This window comes from Alternaria ventricosa (genome assembly GCF_023758065.1).
Source record: "Alternaria ventricosa strain BMP 2768 chromosome Unknown scaffold_6, whole genome shotgun sequence".
NCBI lineage: Eukaryota > Fungi > Ascomycota > Dothideomycetes > Pleosporales > Pleosporaceae > Alternaria > Alternaria ventricosa.
Genome location: NW_026055686.1, coordinates 1,941,154 through 1,961,308, shown reverse-complemented (window position 1 = coordinate 1,961,308; position 20,155 = coordinate 1,941,154). Strand labels below are relative to the sequence as shown.

At 52.6% G+C, this 20,155-nt stretch overlaps 7 protein-coding genes across 7 annotated transcripts; 3 read left to right on the top strand and 4 right to left on the bottom strand.

Moving 5' to 3' along the window:
- Positions 1-745: 745 nt before the first annotated feature.
- On the bottom strand, positions 746-3,372 carry J4E93_004747 (uncharacterized protein; the record flags this gene model as incomplete). The annotated part of the gene is made up of 12 exons (XM_049342674.1): positions 746-1,182; positions 1,231-1,387; positions 1,439-1,789; positions 1,841-1,943; positions 1,998-2,129; positions 2,180-2,327; positions 2,375-2,447; positions 2,499-2,543; positions 2,599-2,863; positions 2,914-3,119; positions 3,168-3,262; positions 3,315-3,372. The coding sequence occupies 12 exons, from the start codon at positions 3,370-3,372 to the stop codon at positions 746-748; spliced, it is 2,070 nt and encodes a 689-aa protein (XP_049200826.1).
- Positions 3,373-3,994: 622 nt separating this feature from the next.
- On the top strand, positions 3,995-4,969 carry J4E93_004746 (uncharacterized protein; the record flags this gene model as incomplete). Its single annotated transcript, XM_049342673.1, has 1 exon — positions 3,995-4,969. The coding sequence occupies one exon, from the start codon at positions 3,995-3,997 to the stop codon at positions 4,967-4,969; it is 975 nt and encodes a 324-aa protein (XP_049200825.1).
- A 3,070-nt stretch (positions 4,970-8,039) lies between these two features.
- On the bottom strand, positions 8,040-9,568 carry J4E93_004745 (uncharacterized protein; the record flags this gene model as incomplete). Its single annotated transcript, XM_049342672.1, has 3 exons — positions 8,040-8,210; positions 8,262-8,449; positions 8,518-9,568. The coding sequence occupies 3 exons, from the start codon at positions 9,566-9,568 to the stop codon at positions 8,040-8,042; spliced, it is 1,410 nt and encodes a 469-aa protein (XP_049200824.1).
- Positions 9,569-9,875: 307 nt separating this feature from the next.
- J4E93_004744 (uncharacterized protein) lies at positions 9,876-10,795 on the bottom strand (the record flags this gene model as incomplete). Its single annotated transcript, XM_049342671.1, has 4 exons — positions 9,876-9,983; positions 10,034-10,365; positions 10,415-10,610; positions 10,784-10,795. 4 exons carry the CDS (start codon positions 10,793-10,795, stop codon positions 9,876-9,878), a joined length of 648 nt encoding a protein of 215 aa, XP_049200823.1.
- A 299-nt stretch (positions 10,796-11,094) lies between these two features.
- Positions 11,095-12,729, top strand: J4E93_004743 (uncharacterized protein; the record flags this gene model as incomplete). Its single annotated transcript, XM_049342670.1, has 1 exon — positions 11,095-12,729. One exon carries the CDS (start codon positions 11,095-11,097, stop codon positions 12,727-12,729), a length of 1,635 nt encoding a protein of 544 aa, XP_049200822.1.
- A 38-nt stretch (positions 12,730-12,767) lies between these two features.
- J4E93_004742 (uncharacterized protein) lies at positions 12,768-13,100 on the bottom strand (the record flags this gene model as incomplete). The annotated part of the gene is made up of 2 exons (XM_049342669.1): positions 12,768-12,969; positions 13,021-13,100. 2 exons carry the CDS (start codon positions 13,098-13,100, stop codon positions 12,768-12,770), a joined length of 282 nt encoding a protein of 93 aa, XP_049200821.1.
- A 653-nt stretch (positions 13,101-13,753) lies between these two features.
- Positions 13,754-16,276, top strand: J4E93_004741 (uncharacterized protein; the record flags this gene model as incomplete). The annotated part of the gene is made up of 2 exons (XM_049342668.1): positions 13,754-15,618; positions 16,102-16,276. The coding sequence occupies 2 exons, from the start codon at positions 13,754-13,756 to the stop codon at positions 16,274-16,276; spliced, it is 2,040 nt and encodes a 679-aa protein (XP_049200820.1).
- Between the last annotated feature and the right edge of the window lie 3,879 nt (positions 16,277-20,155).

The window sequence follows — 20,155 nt, the reverse complement described above, 5'->3', positions numbered from 1 at the left end:
ACCATCTCCAAAATCATTGTCATCCCTGGTTACCTACCGCTCACTTATACTTAACACGCCGTCGCATTCCGTGCTGTACTAAACAAACTCTACAGACCTACAACCCAACTAAACACCAGCCATGTTCGAAAATTTCCTCGGCCTCTACGTCTCCAGAGACGAATTCTTGACTTGGCGGACCTTCCCGGCGGTGCCGACCGACACATTCAACGACAACACATGCTGCCTCTGTTGGGAATCCTATGACGACGCTACTCACGCCGGGTTGCTCTTCCTTCCCTGCAACCACGTTATGGGCCGAGACTGCCTTGCCGAGCTCGTTAAATCTCCAGGTGGACATTTATGTCCTATGTGTCGGTGTCAGCTATTCGATCCGCCATTTGCTGTTAAAGAAAAAGTCGGCCAGCTATTTTTCGCTTGTGGCGTATTTTTCGCCGTTCTGATGATTATGTTCATGGCGGTTGCGGCACTTTTCCTGTTGTGCGATGCTGTGATTTGGATAGACCTTATGATAAATGGACGGGGTTTGAGAGGCACGTTGGAGACTCTGCGATAAACATGTTGTATGCTTGCAACACCGTGTTCCTGCGGTTTTAGGCGCTGGTCGACTTCGCTACAGAAACGGAAACATGATCAACACATGGCTCTGGGAACGACAAACGCGCGAAAACCGCAACCTGCGTACGAGGAGTTTAATCTCAGCGAAACCATCCACGATGCGCATGGAGGCGAACGATACTATTTCCTACCACACCCTGGACCCATTTTGCGACGCAGACATCACCTGAGATCTGACACCAGTCTTGTTCTCCCACTTCCCCCAATTCGCCCCCAGCCTACCGCCACCATCCCCAACCGACCTTACCGTACGGCGATGCGCTGCATCATAGCTCGATACCGCCGGCAAACTGTTCATCGGAAAGTCCGGCGCAATCGTTGTCGCGTTCGGATCAGGCGGTGCACTCGCTTGCCACTCAACCTTGATGGAGTTGTCTTTTGAGAGCTTGACACCGTTATGCCAAAGTTCGAAGGATACATCAGCGGGCCCGAGGTTAACTTTGACGACGTAGCTGATGCGGTGGTATTTCGGGCCGGAGTTCCACCAGTGTCGATTTTTGAGCTTGAAGAGGGAAAGTGGGAGCGACGAGAAGTCGGATTCGATCTTGCAGATTGAGCGGCAGGCTGAGGATCTTAGTATTGTGTTTCGTCATGTCGAGGATCTACACCTACCGTTGTTTTTTACTGTTGGAAGTTCAGACTTGTCGACTTCTGTGCATATTACTTCCGTGGGGTAGATTCTCGGTGGGTTGGGGTACTTGGATGAGGCTGGTGGACACTTTCGTTGGAAGTTCTTCACTATGGGAAAGTCGCTCGAGACTGGCTCGCCCTGATACAGTCAGCGTCTTGTTATGATATTGTAGCCATAGATTGCGCTTACCTGCTTGATAAACCAGTCGATACAATCCATGACGTATTCCTTCTTGTCCAAAGGATCAATTTCTGTCCTCAATCCAAAGTGCGCGAGGTTGAACGGGTCGTACAGCATCTTGCACATCGTTCCGTATGATGCACGGCTACATCGCCACCCAAGTACCGACTGCCCGGTCTTGAGCTTCTGCACACGGTCGGCTACGTTGCCCTTGCAGACCACGAGTTGGGGGTCGGGTGCGATGCGGATCTGCATATGCTGTGCGTTGGAGTGCGGTGTACTGCCAAACGCGTATCGGCTTCGTAGACAGTTCTGAACGTATGCGGAGTTGCCGAGGCCTCCGGAGAGGACGAGATGCGACTGCACTGGGTTAGAACATGATCTTGTAGCATGATATATCAATTGACGTACCACTTGTTCGGATGGGAACTTTTGCTGTACACGAGCGAGCTGTTTGTCCATCATGTCGAAAAGTTTAGACACCTGAGTATCGAAGAAGCCCTTCAAATCATCGCTACACAAGTTTTAGTCGAAGATGACGCGAGTGCGTTGCACGCGTGAGTCTAACCGTTGGAAGTACATGTCGCCACCGCTGATAGCGCATTCTCGATTGGTGTACGCCTTATTCAGTTTGGGCACCCGCACCGCAAAGGTCTCGGTGTCCATCAAAGATTCTTCCGAGCCGTAATCGCATTTTGCACTGGGCAGTCAGTCAGGTTGTCATCGCTCTCTTCGATGATGCAAACAAACTTTTGGTATTCCTTCGAGATTCGCATTTCCCATGCCGCCTGATGTATATCCTGAAGTCCCATTGGCTGAAGTCGGTCGGCATGCTCCAATCGCTGTAGCACTTCTTTTTCGTATAGACTGTCGAGCTGTGCGGCTCCGATAGTGGCACCTCCGTGGAGTCAGCATAGCATCGGTATATTGCTGTGAGGGACCCACCGAATACAACGTCAATCTGTTCGAGAGTAAGAGAGCCACCTTGAGTGTTCTTCACTCGGAAAACCGATAGGTCCTATAACACTCAGCGAACTAGCCATGAGGCGGCACTACGATGCTTTCTCACCGTTGTACCTCCACCCACGTCGCATACGAAGAGTAACTCGTTCTCCTGTTGGCAAAGTCATCGTCTGCACGAGAATGCCAGGGGTTGCTGGGCGACTCACCTTGAAGATACCAGGCATGCTGCGCGCTGTATGTACCGCCGCCGCTTCAGCTTCCGTGAGCCCTATCGATGCTGTGTGGCTGGCGCACGACCCAAAACCAGCTGCGGAGATCGTCTTCCTGAATCGTTCCACAGTGGGTATAGGCTTCCATGTTGTAGGTACCGAGAAGATGAACTCGATGTTCGCGTCTTCCCATCGGCTCGCGAGTTCGCCTCGTAGTCGCGCTTCGATCGTACGGTAGAGGTAGCTGAAATAATCCTTGTACCTGGAGAACCGTTAGTTCACTGCGAGACCGACTTCAAGCACCGAGCTTACCATTTCTCCACTTCCTTGATGTGTGGTACTTTCGACGGCTCACTGGACTTGGATCTCATTTGTTCTAGTAAATCCTCGTCGAGCATGATCTTGAACCATTCCCTACTCTCGTGACCTGCACCACTGCTCTCTTGTGCGGTTTCGGCAAGGAATCCCCATGACGACGGCGCTTCGGAGTTCTGTGGGTATACAAGCAACGTCGGCACCTGCAGGGATTTAGTTCGGACTTCATGGTATAGGATCAAAGCTCTTACTTTGTTCTCGTTCGCTTGCGTTCTTCCAGGCCAGCGTTGAATGTGTCGTACATTATCAGATCCAGTCGCTACGTTGCAGTATGCGACACCAGTACCTGTGAATTCGATGAGTATTTGGTTACTACAGACCTGCGAGCCGATACCTACATGTCATTCCAAAATCTATGGATACAACTAAGTCAGGTCGGGCTTGTGAGCATTCCATGATGAAAGTGTATCGGGTGTGTAATTGCGATAGTAACAGTACGATTTGGCCTGGGTCTAACAAGACGTAGTGATGCTGATAAATTATTGATCTCCAGTGTACGATATGGCAAGGCTGAGATGTGCCAGTCTTCTCTGTCCAGCCACTAGAAAGCCATACTTGGCTCAGCCTCACACTTCATTCTTGCCAACAGGTCGAGACCGCTCTCCAAAAAAAGTACAACGTGGGGTCTGCTGCGATGCCAATATATTTGCGGCGGTGTTACACGATGTTGATTCGGCGAGACAGACCGATGTACAATGGTAACACGCCACGCAGGCTTGTGCTGATGACCGTTCGGCAACAATGCATTCGGACCCCACACCATAGAGCTCAACACCATGTTGCTGGTACCAGCCTCGTCAACATTTGCCATTTCCGGCGAAAAAGTAATGTGGTCAGAGCTTTGCAGCCTGCGTTACTGTTGTACAGCTGAAGCCTGCATAATTTCTGATCGGGCTGAGCTAGCGAATCAAGGTATGAACAGCCTATATCACGGCATCGCGAGCTCAATCAGAGAATGCTGTCTCGATTTCTTCTTATTTCTGTTCACTTGTTAATTCTCGAGGGTGTTGGCGCCAAAATGAAGTTTGTGTGGAGGCAAGTCGCAGAGACTCCGCAAATGTCTGTAGCATCATCAGCTTCCATACCCGCAGTAACAGAACCGGCTGCTACAGCAGTCACAGATCCAGCGGCTTCAGCATCACCGCCACCACCACCAGTCGGTGACCCGGCTACGGTGCTGCCACCTGCCGGAACTTTAATCCCAGACCCGGCTGCGAATCAAACGAACTGTGCCCCGAATTGTTCTTCAAGCGCAGCGCTGGCAACTGGCTCACGCAGTGAAGAAGCAAGCCAATCTCAGTCCGTAGTTATATCCAAAACTGCTAGTCCATCACCGAGCAGCAATGGTACGATTGCAAACGGCAACCCTTCCACGAACACGCAACGAGCAACCGACGGGCTGTCTGGTGGTACGGTGGCCGGAGTGGCTATCGGAATGTTTCTCGTCGGCTTGTTGATCGCTGGCGCTGTGTTCTTCTTCCTGTTACGCCGTCAGAAGAAGAAGCGATACATTCCAGCACCAACTCATCTCACCCCTCATGCTCACAATTATGGCGCTGCTGGGCAAGTAGAGAAGGGCCCGACAGTCGCTACCAGCGCTTATGCTTCGAACATCGACGACATGCTACCTCAGCCTGTAGCAGACGACGCTATCACTGGCGCAGTCTTGAACATACGGGACAATATCAAGAACCATGTTCGAGAGTTTTATCATGTTTCTCCGGTCCCAGCAGCCAGCATCAACCAGGCAAGCATGAGGGAGCTGGCGATTGCGACCGGCACAAGCTCTTCCGTACTCGCAAGTATGCTCTCGAACATCTCAACCCGAGCCGAAACGCTTCGCCTCATTGTAGCCTGGAGTGTGCTCTCGAGATGCACCGGAGAACGCGTTGAGAGCTTGCTTCCGGGAGAGCTTGCGCCGCTCGCCTCAGCTGTTCCTGGACGAGATGGTAAAAACGCCGGTATGTTCATCTCAGCCTCCGGAAGTCTATAATGGGAAGCTAACTCCACAACTCAGCGCAATCAGCCATGTACAGCAAATGGAAGGCTATGACTGGAGCTCTCCTGCATGGTCAAGTTGGCCAGGATACGCAGGAGCGATTCCACAGATTCGCCAGTGCGACTGCAGACCTGGACGCCATCGTGGCGCCCTTTGTGCAGAGTGGCTTGGAAGCTCAGCGCAGCAAGAATCTGGACATGATTCTTGCGCGGTCGGCAAACTTCGCCTTTCTGCTCTTTGCGCAGCCCGGGGTATTTCGTTTTGGGTTTTCTAGCGAACATGGGGGGTTGGCAGTGTTCCCAGCATTGCTACAGATAATCGGAGACCAGGGGCAGGTGCTGGTGCCGTCACGCGTGCTGCTGGAAAAGGAGATTGCGGCATGAGGATGAGGTGTGGTGGGGCGAAAATGGCGTTTCATCGATAGTTTATGCAGTATGCAATGCAACCGTTGATCAGCTGAGATGCGTGTAGGACATGGCGATGGGTGCGGGCGGAGACGCACAGGAGGAAGGGACGAGGCTGAAGAGCGAAGTTGATGCTTGCTTTTGCACTAAACTCCATGTGTCTTAGCGCCAGTGCCACCGGCGCGGAGAAGGAGCGTCCCTTTCTGCTCCGTCCAATCTGCGACTCGCCACCGCGACACACGCAGCAGACACCTGGTTGTGAGATATACATAGGTCGATGGGTTCGATGATCTGGAAAGGCCCGGCATCATGGCCCGCGGAGTAATGACCCTATGTTTAGGCACAGACGCATGAGCTCAGCCCGTGGAAAGAAGCACTGAGTTGCAGATCGGTTCTCGAAGCACGGCAACACAGCATGAGGGGTATTCCAGTACCCGCATGTTCAGCCTTGTTGGTTCTTTCGCTGCTTACAGAGTGTTGGGGGTCTATGAGCCGCCCACCGGCAGCTGTCATGCTCGTGAACATGTTCTTCACGACCTGCATCTCTGTTTCATCATGAGCATCAACCGTCACTGAGAAGCTTCTCCGTTCCTGCTTGAACTGATCGGCATCTTATAATATGAGCGGACTCATAGGCATGTATGCCGTACGATCAGAGCGCAGCACAGAGCTTACTATGTAACAGGTATACCCACGAGATCCGCCAGTGTCAGCAAGGCGTTTCAGTTCGCTGATCTTGCGATACGTAGCGCAGACATAGGAAGCGAGAGCGAAATCTTCTTGCGAACGATACGAATCGTTCGTAACGACCTGTCCGAGGTCGAGCGTTTGGTCGCCGTTAGCTCGGTACGCACAAAACTCGCAAACACACCTGAAAGACTCCCTTGGATACGGAGTTCTATCGAGAACACCACCTCCGCCTTGGAGGAGATTGGCAGATGGGTGGACTGCAGCAGCGTCGAGCAGCATCACGATGTCTCAGACCAATCTCAGAAACTTCGACACATTCTCAAAGATCGAGAACGACTAGCGGACCGCAAGAGCGAACTCATGGTATGCCATCAACAGTTGTCGAATGTACTCAGCTTTCTTAATCGCTTGGAGGACCTTCCCAGTACTGGGGCGCTTCCAACGTATCAAGATACCACCTACTTTGATGACATCGTGTCGCGGCACAGAAGATCAACCGGCCACGCTCGACTGGGTGATGGCTCACCGAAGGTCTTCTTGGGGGACAGCAATCGAACGACATCTTACCCTGCCAACAACACTCCGTGGTCAGCGAACCAGAAGTCGTTCTTTACCGAGGCACCATACACACAGGACACATCGACCACGGATGCGGTGAAGTCCACTCTACGGTCGTTGTGTGGACAAATGCAAGTAATGCCAGACCACCGAGACTATAAGCCATACAACTCGCGATATCAATCGCCTCCCAGCCTACCAAGCAGTCCGCCCCCTACATATACATCGGCTGAACAGCGCAGTCCCCGCCTGGAAACATCGCTCGAAGATACCAAGCGTCATCTTAGTGTTGATCAGCCGATCCATAGAAGCTCGCGGTCATCGCTGAGTGAAGTACGTGATGACGCGCATAACACACAGTCAGTCGGAAAAGACACATGGGCCTATACGTATCCAGAGAGGTATCAAGCGCCAGCAGAACTGGCGGGCAACAATTTCATGAGTGGCACAAACTCGGACGGGCCAGTAAACCCGTATGCGTTTCATCCGACCGCGCCAACTCTAGCCCCAAGACCCCACGTCGTCCAAGACAAGAAGATGGAGACATTATCGGAGTTGTTGGGGGATGTGAATCTGGCAGTAGAGCTGCCAGGTAGCGAACCAGCTCATACTTCGAGACATAGTCTACGGCTCAGCTCGCGAACGTCCAACTATGAGTTACCTGCGAGCCAAACATATAACACAACATTTGCTTCAGAATTACCGGCTATCTCAACGCGCAGACCCGTCATCTCGCATACGGTCAGCGAGCCGACCGCTACCGCCAACGAAACATCAGTCGCGCCGCCGAGATTCGAGCTTGATTCCGTCTCCTCTCGCACACATCATTCTCTGGCCACACGAGATCAGGCTGAGACTGGTAGGCCTTGGTCTGTGTCGTCTGTCTCTTCAAGCCCACGACCACCAGTGAGCAGCACTGCAACATATGTCGCTCCACTCGCGCCACAAGCAAGCCATAGTCATGAACGGCCACTATCGTCGCATACGCCACAGTCATCGGTCAACACATCATCGGCGAGGATGAGACGTCAGAAACATATGTTGGATCTACTTGATAGCATTGATAGTTGACGTGACTAGAGCGAACAATCGTCCCCTGATACCAGACAGCGAACAATAGACCTGATTCGAAATGACTCCATCGTCAAGCAGCGTGCACACTCTCCAGCATCTCAATCGTCCCGGTTCTTAAACACTCCAACCTCATACTCGTCTCCATCTTGCATCAGTTTAACCTCAAGCTTCTCCAACGGACCTTCATTTATCGACTCGGTTACAAGACCAGGGAGGGCGTTGTACGTCTTCCGGGCCAAGATCTGCACATCTTGCGCCTCGTTCCTCAGCCCCCGGGCTCCGGACTTGACCCTGTATCCTCGCTTAGCCAAGTGACCACAGAGCTTGCCGTCGTCTTGTTAGCTGATGTGGCAGTGGCCCATGTGCCGTAGGACTTCTGGGCGCAGATCAATATTCTTGCGAACCTTCGCCGCGTCGTCGAGGAGAAATTTGTGCGTTACGACGGCTGCCTCACCATGCGAGAAGGGGAAGAACGGGACGATTCTGTTGATGCGAGATGCGAATGCGTCCTGTTCACGTTAGCCATTTGTTGTCTTGGTGATCAAGGTTAGAAATCATACTCCCCAGCGGCCTTCGAAGATATCCTTGAGATTGCGCACGAGGGGCGCTAGATTGGCGCCCTGCTTCTCCTCGTCTGTCAGGTGCTTGAGTTTTCGTTCGTAGTACGACTTGATCTCCGCTTGACCCAAGTTGCTCGCTAGTACCCAGATAGTCTTGCAACAGTCGACCTTACGATTGTTCTTTCGGTCTACATATCTACCTGCCTCTTGTGTCAGCTGAAAGGTATACGTTAAGATGAAAGGGAAATATTCTCACCTTCCGTAGTGTCTAGAATCGCGTCACAGACTTCTTGCGACGTCTTATCGAACTCATCGAGGAAGACCACCGTACATTTGCCAGTGTTATCTGACAGGAGATTATTGAGCCTGGAGCCCTGCGATGAGCGTTGATAGGCTTCTTTCGAGCCCAGGAGCTCAATGTCGGAGTGCATTTGCGAACATGAGATCGTTTCGGATTTGACACGTAGCAGATCTCCCAACCTGTCAGCGAGCTCAGTCTTCCCGTGTCCTGGAGGGCCAGCAAACACCATAACGAAAGGCTTTGGACCATCTTGGTTTGCGGCTATCTGGTTGAATATCCGCTGCTGCAAGTCGTGAAGCACAGGAAGTTGGCCGACGATATGATAGGGGAGCTTTAGAAGACCATGCACCTGTAAGAGTTTGGCGGCTTGTAATTCTCTGACTTCGAATGGCTGGATCAAACTGGCTCGGTGAAGATAATAACGCTGGGTGAGATTGAGGCCGCGTGCCAGAATGGCTCGGGTAGACGGGTCGCACCACGTAAGGGGCGAAGCCTTTTCGTTTTCCTGAGATGACCAGGTCTCCGGAGGTTTCCGCAGGTAGTTCTGCCACATGTCCTGAGGAATTGTCTTGGGATCAGCGCCACCCGCAAGTAATAGCTTTACGATCGTGGTCGTATCATGTAGGTAGATATGACCATGGATGACCGCAAAAGCAAGCGCCGGAATGAAGTGCGTCGCGTCAGTGCAACCCTCTGGATTGAAACCATAATCTAGAAGGACGTTGACCAGCTCAGGCGAGTTCCTTCCAATGGCGTAGTAGAGGACGGGCGTAGCCTGATCGACTATTTCCTGGACTTCCTCCTTGTCGTTGCGATAGTGCTCCAGATATTTCCTCACCGAATCAGCGGTGCAGCCGTGTGAGATTGCCGTACACAATTGGATCGCATTGAACAGTGCAGATCCTCTGGCTTCCAGGAGCTCGGCATCCACTGTCATACCAGGGGAGTTTCGTGAAGCATCCGGTAGATGGTATTTGTCTTTGAGAGCCATGTAGTACACACACATTTTGTCATGGTTGAAGGTCGCCATCCGTGCTGACGATCGCTGAATTGGCTGAGGAGGTGGCTATCTTGCGTAGGTTACAGCGTCGGGATTTATCTAGCAGACAAGTTCAACCAGTCAAAGCAAACCAAAAGTCAACAAACATTCAGAGGGTTCAGGAAATGAGATGATGATGGTAGTAATGACGCGCACCGCGAAGCTCTGCCTGGACACTAGTGATGTGATATGCAAGGCAACCGACGGGTTGAGGTGAGTGTGCGTTGTGATTGGGTATCTCGGGAAGTGGCATGAGTGCGTTGGCTGGCACTCATCATTCTTCGGCGCCCTCCATGTCGACATCACCTTCCTCACCCTCTTCTTCCTCTCCGCCTTCGGCCCACCAAAGAGTCGGACCAAGACCGGGTTGAGCCATGGAGCCCTAGAACTCACGTTAGACATTATATCAACCCCAAATAGCACACAACTTACTATTATCTTCCAGGCCGTCGGTCTCTCCTCGATGATCTCGCCCTTCTCATCCTTTTCTATAATGGTCGGCCGTTGATCATACCACTCCTCATGCTCTACCCTGAACAGAACTGGCTCGCCCTTATCGAAGAAGAGTTCTGTGCCTTCAGAGTTCCAGATCCACACCATCTCAGCTTTAGAGAAGGACGAGTTCTCTGGTAGATTTTGGTAGGGAACGAAGACTTCCGACGTGAATTCCAGGTCAAGAATGATGCCTTCTTCGTTGGATGACTTGATCCGTCCGTAGATGATTTCTCCACGGAATGGGCGAAAGACGGTCATGCGGAATTCGACTGTGACTAGTGTGAGTGAACAGCTTGAAAACGGCGCGAGATTACTGACTGTTGACATTGACAAGTCCAGTCCCGTGACCGATCAGACCTTCGGTAGCTGAAATGAGATCCCACATGCAGAGACAAAGGCCAATGCCAGGAACGATCCTGTTGCTGTACTTGTCGTTGACTACATCTTTGATAGCTTGTGCGCTAGGCTTCTCGAAGTCCTGCGGCTTGATTTGTATCAAGTCTTGAATCGTGGTCTGCGCGAATATCAGTACAACACTCAAAGAGTATGTATGTCTCGATCATGAGCGACTAAGTATCACGCGTAACTGCAGTCATAGTCTATCCTTCTCTTCCGCTCAAATTTTCCGTCGCGCAGCGCGACAGCGCGTATGTGATAAAGGAAACGCTGGAACTGGGAGCAACTTACAAGTATGAACATGGTCGCAACTTTGGAGGCTTCATGGGTATAAGAGCAGAGAACCGGTCGCTACCTGGACATGGTGGATATAGACAATGGAGTTGATGGTGAGAGTCCTCTGGGTGACCACTAGCGCCGCGCTAGTGGTATCGATAAGGAACTTTTGGGATTTGCGGACTCCCGAGGCGCGTCGCATGTCCTGCAACGGCCTTCCCAGCGTTTTCGCGATTCCCACCCTACCATCATTCGATTCTTGTAACTATTATACCTAATGTCTTAGCACTTCTACTCGCGCGCGTCACGATTCCTCAACCACAATAATGTCGTCCTTCAGATTTCCTCCTCCGCCTCCGCCGCCGCCGAAGGCTACATCCGGCGAGCAACCATACGCGAGTCAACGGGGCGGCCCTGCCCGAGGAGGCGGTGATAGGGGTCGCGGGAGAGGCGGCAATCAAAACCGTGGAGGGGGCTTCAATAGCTCTGGAGGCAATCCAAGAGGTGGTCATGGGCAGAGTCGCGGTCGCGGAGATGCGCGCGGCAGAGGAGGCCAGCGAGGAGGCTATCAGAACAACAGAGGCGGCGCAAATAACAGGGGAGGTTACAATGCCGGCAACGCACAACATCAGACGAATGCGCTGCCCAACACTGCCTCTCCGAATGGCTACAATAGTTCGTCCTTCGCCGGCGGCGCGCAAACATATGGCGCGACACAGCAGCAATACGACCCCAACGCTCTCGCCCAGGTCATGTCATACATGTCGACACCGGCCGGTGTACAGTCCATGGCAGCGTACGCCAACCACATGACAAGCACAGGCAACGTCCCCTTTCCCCAGTCACCACAGTCCCATCAGTACCAACCGAGCCCTCAATATTCGCCGCCTCAACATGCAGGGCAAAAGAGAAAGTTGAACGACCGGAATAGCAACGCACAACAGCAGCGGAACACACCGCAGCCAAGTTCGAAACCACCGAGGGCCAAGGCCGCCGTACCCCCACAGGTGCCCAGCTTCGGCTTCTCCCTGCCTCCACCTCCCGTGGTGCGACCGGACAATAAGAAGCGCAAGGTCAATCTCGGACTCTCGAAGCAGCCTGTTCCCGATGAGAGTAGTGATGAAGAAGACATTGACGAGGAGGCCGCATATACGGAGAAGCTCAAGGGCGGAGGCTTCGCGTTCGAGCATGGAGGAGAGATGATCAGTATTCAAACAGGAGCCGAGGTCGCTGCATGGATCAAGGACAGGAGAAGAAACTTTCCGACACAAAAGAGGATCGTGGAGAAGGCAGAGGAAGCCGCGAGGAAACGGGCAGCCGAGATCGACTTTTTGCGCAGAGTGAGCGGCAAGCCCCCGAGGGAGCACCACGTCGACGACCAGATTCAACAACCGAAGCCTCGCGAAAGGAGGCAGGAGAATACGACCAAGAAGGAAGACGGCGCAAAACGGGATGCCGAGAACCGCAGGCAAGAAGAGCTCGCGGCTTTGCGGAAGAAACTTCACGAGAGCATGATAAAGAAGCAATCTGCGCTGAGCGTGGTGGATCTGGGTTTAGGATACGAGAGCGAGACGGAGTCTGAGGCTGAAAGTTCAGTGTTATCAGAGTCATCTGTGGTATCAAGTTCCGAAGAAGAGGAAGATGAAGAGGAAGAGGAGTCCCAGTCAGACGACAGCGACGAAGCGCCAGAACCCACATCTTCAAAGATTGCTCCACCAGTCATTCGAGTTCCCCCTCCCCCGCGGGCACCAGTCGCCGCAAAGAAGGAAACGAGTGTGTGCACCAACTGGAAGCGCAACGGGAAGTGCCCTTATCTCCGTAAATGCAAATTCCAGCATCCTCCAAAGGAAACAAAACTACAGGGATTGTACGAGCGCATGGTAGAGCAGGAGCTGGTCAAGGCAGACCAATTGGCACTCGACGCTATCAAATACTTGGGACAGCATGGGTTCTTGGGCTAAGCGATGCTGAACAGGCATGGGCGCAGTGCTCCGATAGTTCATTCTCCAATGACATATGTACAACCTTGGTTCCCTACCCATACTTCGTGCACCTTGTTCGCATCAACATCCCATCTAGCGCCGGGTCCTATTGTTTCCTTTTTCGCGTCGGGGTCATCAGGGTATGTGTACGTTATAGAGCCATTGAGTACGAGATGTGTCGTTTTCCCGCTGTGTTTGTGTGGCGAGTAGTGCGCATTGCTATGAGGAAGTTAGTCTACATTCAATGTAGTAGAGCGATGGTGTACTCACGGGCTATCGGTCCACGTGAACACATGGTCGAAACCCCAAGATCGGACTTCGCTCTCTGCTTCTTTCCGTGACTTGACCATTGTGAATGTGATTTACGTCAAGAATGTCAGTGCTCATCGAACGATGATATCTTTGGCCATGCTGGACCCTGAGTGACGTCGGTGGGCTTGGCGAGGCTGCGGACGCACATGTCAAAGCTAGACCCTTTTCACTCAGCGCCGCAAACAGGGCAGCCCCCATTCATTCAACTTGCGCATGCAGCAAACGTCGGAAGTTGCGTGTCAATTTCCAGCAGGTATTAGCGATGAGCGTGCTCCACCAATTGGATGATCAAACGCCGATGCGGCAAGCCAAGGCAGGCACGAGCTGACCATGAGGCTATTGCGCCCGCGTCAACGTCGCGGCCCGCACCCCTCATACCTTCACAATTAGATCCCGCTACCACTCCACAAAGGCTTTGTAGTCGCGAAACTGAGTTGCGCATATCTTTGGTGCGTATTGCATGTATCTTAACTATACTCGCCCATCAATCAATTGCGCAATTTGGAAGGAGATACTGACACCTCAGAGCCAGCTGAGCTGCCTGGATTCAGCCATTACTCAGGCACGCATACGCGTCCAGGATCATTCACCGCTGCCACTCTGCACTTTGCTGCCGCCTATAAACCCTCTCGCCGCCCCTCCTGACTTTATTCTCCCTTCGACCCCGCTGTGTTCGTAGCATCCACACAAGATGTCGCCCGACAAAGACAGCAAGAAAGACAGCAAGCTGGGTACGCCCAAGGTCGACAACCCACAGCTTCAAGCAGGCGGTGGCACAGCATCCGCCTCTGTTGCAGCTCGCAAGGTCGATGCCTTGTCACCACTCCTTACGCAACACCTCAAGAGAGTCTACGACCAGATCACAACGCGCTACGACTTGACGACAAAGAAAGGGCAACAGCAGTGGCTGTTCGAGGAGCAGGAATGCTCAGGACAGAATGCTGAGCTTCTGGCCGACGGCTCATTCTCCAACTTCGCCAACTACTTCATGTCGGGCTCAGCAAGCGTCCTGAAGCCTGCGCAACCAGTCGACGAGTCGCATCCCATCTCCAACTACTTCATCTCCTCGAGCCACAACACATACCTTACCGGCAACCAGCTGTCAAGCGACGCCAGCATCGATGCCTACAAGAACGTCCTGATGCGAGGATGTCGCTGCGTCGAGGTCGATGTCTGGGACGGAGACGAGCTTTCCGACTCGAGCTCTGACGAGGAAGCTGCGAGGGGCAACCCAGGATCAAATGATGCGAGAAAAGACAAGAAGAAATCAAAGTCCGGTCTAAGCATTCGTCAAAGGTTAGCCCAGAAGTTTGGCAGCAAGGACAAATCCGAGGAGGAAGAACAAGAGGCATCAGAGCCTGCTCACGAGGACGCCAACAAGGTTCAGCCCTGGCATTCCGCTTCCTATGCATCGAGAGCCGAGCCTAAGGTAACCCACGGTTACACTTTGACCAAAGACATGACGTTTCGCGCGGTGTGTGTAATCATCAGGGACTACGCATTTGCTGTGTCGAACCTGCCTTTGATCGTCAGTCTCGAAGTACACGCTAGTCCAGAGCAACAGGAGATCATGGTCGAGATTATGAACGAGTATTGGAAAGGCATGCTACTTGAGTTACCTCTCGATCCAGCGCAGGGTCTGCTCGAAGCTCAACTACCCACACTGAAGGACCTGCACAACAAGATCTTGGTGAAAGTCAAGCGTGGACATCTGAAGCCAGCTGCGGCTGAACCACAACCTACAACGCTTGCCGCGCCAGCTGCAGCGCCCCAGCTACAACATACCATGAGCACTGAGTCTGCGGCTTCGGACGACTCTAAAGAAGCCGGACCAGATGGCGAGAACAACCCTCCAGCGCCGAAACCCAAGGTTATTGAAGCGCTATCACGATTGGGTGTTTACTTAGGAGGATACTCGTACAAAACTCTCGATGCTCCAGAAGCAAAGGTTCCTACCCACGTGTTCTCTTTGTCAGAAGGTACACTGATGGAAGTTCACGAGAACGACCCTGTCCGACTCTTCGAACACAACAAACACTTCTTCATGCGCGCATACCCCAAAGGCACGCGGTTGACATCAACAAACTTGAACCCTTCCATCTTCTGGCGCACAGGTGTGCAAATAGTAGCGCTGAACTGGCAACGCTGGGACGGCGGTATGATGCAGAACGAAGCGATGTTCGCAGGTACCGCCGGATGGGTTCTCAAACCAGAAGGCTACCGCAGTACGAGCGAAGCAGCCACACAGAAGACCGCGATAACTCATCACGACCTGAACTTGAGCATTGAGTTCTTCGCAGGACAAGACATTCCTCTGCCGCCCGACGAAGACGATCCAAAGGATCTCAAGCCTTATGTCAAGGTCGAGCTGCATGTTGAGTCGCACGAAGAGCGCAACTCCGAACATGTGCCCGGTGACGGAAAAGGCACGAAGACCATCGACCCCGACCTGAAGAAGGAGACCGAGAAAGCAAGGACCACGAACCCCGATTTCGGTGGTGAAATGGTCAAGTTCGTCAATGTTCCTGGTGTTACAGAGGAATTGACATTTGTCAGGTGAGTCTCATCTCTTTTCTTTGGCTACGTGTCAGGCACATGCAGGTCGTCATGAGGTCTGACTAGGTAACCCTGCATCATATCGCTACATACGCGCGAGGAACATTGAAACAGAGATTCCGAGTGAGCAGTCGTGGCACGGCTGTTGAATGAGGGTCGGGATCACTGCGCCTGCAGATCGCCGTTATTCCCGTTCACGCCGTTCTAGCGCCAGCGCCTCGTCGTTTCTTCGATGACGCCGCATGACTCTGCGTCTGATCCAAAGCATCGGTACTCAGCGTTGAGCTATGGGACAGCTGCAGTACCAAGGCGGTATACTGCTGTGGCCTCCGTCCATCGGTCGTCTCGCCATTGCTTCAATTCGCAGCGAAAATAGTTTTGCTACGCGCAACTCGCCGTGGGCGCGATGCTTCCTCACGACACACCATTGCTCGATATCTCATTCTTTGACTGATCATGTCCATGCTAACCTCTTCGTCTCAGATTCAAAGTCATAGACAAAGAGCGCTTCGGCAAGGATGACTTGGCCGGTTGGGCATGCTTCCGCCTCGACCGCCTGCAGACCGGCCTCCGCCTGCTGCATCTCTACGACTCAAACGGTGTCATCAGCAAGGGTGTGCTATTGGTCCGCATCACGAAGACGGTCAGTACGGCTTGAATCAACTATATCTGTTATTCCTGACCGCTACTACTTACCGACCTTTCTTCTTATTTCCTTGGCGCCGGTGCACACTTTGGTAGGTGCGCTGTTGTGGCTGATGCTGTGCTTTAGTTGTTGCCGAGAGGCGCGCGGGTGCAGCGTGGGAACCAATTTGATCATGAGAGCTTGTCGCGGCCTCGGCATTTTGTTCACAAGTTGTGGAGTGAAAAGCATAAGCGTGTTGGGCTGAGGAGAAGGCTTGCGACGTTATGACGGTGACCGATGCTCTGTTTTGGACTTTACTGTATGTTATCTCGGGTGTGTGTGTGATACACTGTGCGGTACCCACTCGGTTTGCTATGCATTTATACATCATAAGAAGAACATGTATCCAGAATCTCTTACGGCAACGTTCGCATGGCGTGTGACAAGCTTCGTTTTCGTCGCGTCCAGCTTTTGATGAGTTGATATCGGCAGTTTGGGGGTATGATGTTCGCCCAAATATCAGTAATGCGCGCGGACAGCAACGCCTATCAGCTTCGCGAGATGGGTCAGGGAGGACTACCAGCCTAAGGAGCACAGAATGAATTCGCGTCAGCGAGCACAAAGTCCTGGCTGAAAGTGTTGACATCACCTCGTCCCACGCGGCAGCATCACCCGAGAGACAGCCGCGGCTTGTACGACACTGCGACTGTTGACACGGCAGTTGCCTGAGACACATTTCCTCGAGGCAGACAAAAGCGACGCCTGCAGTGTGACTGAAATCGGAGGGCAAGGCTGATGACCACCAACGGCCACCTTTCCGACCTTATGCGGCTCTGTGGCGTTACTGTGCATGTTGCCTGGCTGGGGACCATCTCCCGGGTGTGTCGCTACACCCACCAGCTCGGTGTGTCGCTGCACTATGAATTTCTCCTTGCAGGTTGGCGTCGAGCCTGGCGTGGTTGAGTCGAGTCTTCAACGAAGATGCTGTGATATTGGTGCGATGTCATTTCTCACGATGGTTACAAGGCAACGTTGTCCCACGATGCAACTAGGTCCGAATCCAGTGTCACAGACCTGCTACGCAGGTGGGAACGGATGGCTCATCTAAAGGAGTGAGGGAGGCGACTAGATTTCGCTGGCGGTACGTACCTCGACCGATGCTGTGCGACGAAGATGTTGAAAATCACTTCGCCTGGCGTTGAGGCTGTACCTCTTGGGTATCTTGCATCATGTAGAAAGTACCCTGTTGGTTATTTGAGCAGGACGCGGATTCATTTCGCCGGTCGCGGTTACTGGTGCTAGAACATATTCCATGTTGTCGGTCGACGAGACTTAAGGTCATGAGCTTTGCAGATGGCTACATATGTAGCCATCATCGGCTGCTCATCGGTAGTATATGGAATGCCCAGTTCGGCTGTGATTCAATCTGTAGTGATGAGCTAGATACGAGCAAGCCGTGCCGAGCGGATGCTACAAGAGCGTTGGTTAGGTTAGGATTTGTTTTCTGAATTCATCGGTGTGGCGTGTGCACCAGATCAGAAGTGGGCACCGAGCGGCGAAATATGATGTGAGTAGCTAGCTCGCGAAGCGAAGCGACTGACAGCTATCGCTCGGTGACAAGATTGACGGGTGAGCCTCACGGATAAGACCCGGCATGCTGTGAGATACTCTCACTCTCAGCGTTTGCCCAGAAACTGATTCTGCTGAGGCAGTCGCTCGAGCCCGGTGTATGACTAGAAAGGAGGATCGCCAAGGACTATCGAACGTGCTTCGACAGTCTTAGTGGGTACTTAGCACCATATGGTTCATCTTTCTGGAGGTAACAGTATATCTGGATCCGGGCAAGTTTCCACAATCGTGCACCCTGGTTAATCCGAATTCGTGGTAGCTTTGATGAATACAGCTGTCGCATGACCATGAGTTAGTAATTTTGCGCGTTAGCTCACTTGCTGAAAGAAGCATGACAGTGCCATTGTTACCACGCGGGTTCATTCGACACGGTAAGCGGACGGGACGGCCCCTTAGTCTGGCGGAAGAAGTCTACAGATTAGCGCTAGACTAATGGTGGATAATACCCTCGCATCTTCGTGTGAGTTGTCAGGTCGGCAATAATGACGTAGCATTTCCAACGCTCGTAATCCATACCGTTGGTTGAAGCAACAGAGTTTCGAAGTCTTACTGTCTATCTGTTGCCGTAATACCTTGACTAGCGATGCCGAGGATCGATACGAGAAGGAGCGGTGTGGTACTCGGAAGTAAAGAATCGCTGTCGGGAGAGAACGTCCGGTCACGGGTGCCGCACGAAGAAACGAGACAGAGAATGCCCACTCCGTTTCAGCCGCGGCGCAACGCATGCAGCTGAGATCGGACTGAACGCTGTGCCACGGCTTTCAAAGCAGCTCATTAGGGCCTGAGTCGGAAACGCGGGCGCGAGGACAAAGAGTTTTGCAAAGGCACAGTTGCCGACGCCCTTTCAATATCTGGAGGATTGGCATGGAAAAAGCCTGGGTAAGAGGCGAAGGAAACTACTGCAATTTGCTGGCTAAAACACCGGTGCTTCATCAGGAGGTATACCTCAGGTGTAGCAGTGCTTAAGTCGGATGTGTTAGTCCCATCGACAAAAGACCAAAGTGATGATCCACATATAGAAGAAGCTCAGCAATATCAGTAAGGTAGTCATGATTGGGCGATCAAAAGCTTCGACTCGTGACTGTATTGCACCGCACACAAAAGCTTGGAACGCATCCTCAATCCGAGGAAGATTGGGACCGGGGTTCGAAGGATTGGTATGGTACAAACGACGACCCGTTATCTCAGATCGCGATCTTGTGGCTTGGCTGCATCTTTCAGACGCTTCAGATTGGACAGCTCGAGTTGACATCCGCTGTGAACGTACGACAATTGTAGGTGGTCATACCACGGAAGGACGGCTATCGGTATGAGCTAAGAAGCGAAACGGCGATCGCAGTCCAAATGGGCGGCGGGTCGCGGGATGTGTCGCCAAACGGTTTGGCTTATGCAAGGCTGCAAAAGCACCGAGAGCCTAGACTGTGCAGGAAGGCGGGGATAGGGCGTAAGTTTGCTTGCGGCTGCATGTTACGGGGCTTGTAGAAAATCGTGGCTTCCTTAGCGCCGAATTTGACAAAATGAAAAAGCGACGAGGCTCAGCGAGACTGACGCTGCCGCGATCCGCACGTACACCATCTAGTAGAGATGAATTGGAAGACCTTAGTCGTGCCATTGAGTTCTAGTCGACTAATTCGAAGGCAGCTTCGTGGTTCTGACTTGGTGCGATCGGAGTGGTGCTGTTTCATCGCATATTGACGAAAGACGCCTCATGCGAAGCGTATCTTTTCGTCGTTGGGATTGAAACAATCCAGTACGATATGCAGCTGAGCTCCTTGCGTACCGGCATCGGTTCCGTGGTCAAAATGTGTGTGGCACCAATGTATACAGCCGTTGACATCCTCTAGAGCGACTTCGGGTTAGGTGAACGATCTGGAAATTTAGCGTCCCGGAATACTGGTTGACATGTATCCGCCCATATGCTCCCAGGCAAGTGGTTAAACACAGCGCATACATTTCCTGATCTCCTATCGCCGACAGTGTACGACGCCCCGTGCACATCGCGCAGACCTGAAGCACGAGAGAGAGAATCGTCTCCTTGGAGTCGGAAAACTGCAGACCGCTGCGGGCGCTACAAGCGTACAAGGGTTACGCTAGCGATAGAGGGTCCTGGTGCACCGAAGCCGTTCGGGAAGTTGAGAATGTATAAAGACGCGCCTCTGGCCTATGTGAGATGTAATCGATCTGTTCACCTTGATTTGTTAGTCTCTCTATACATTCCTTCAGTCTTTCAGCCGCTCTTTGCTTACCTGTCTCTTCCAAACATCACTGTCGTTCGCTTCAACC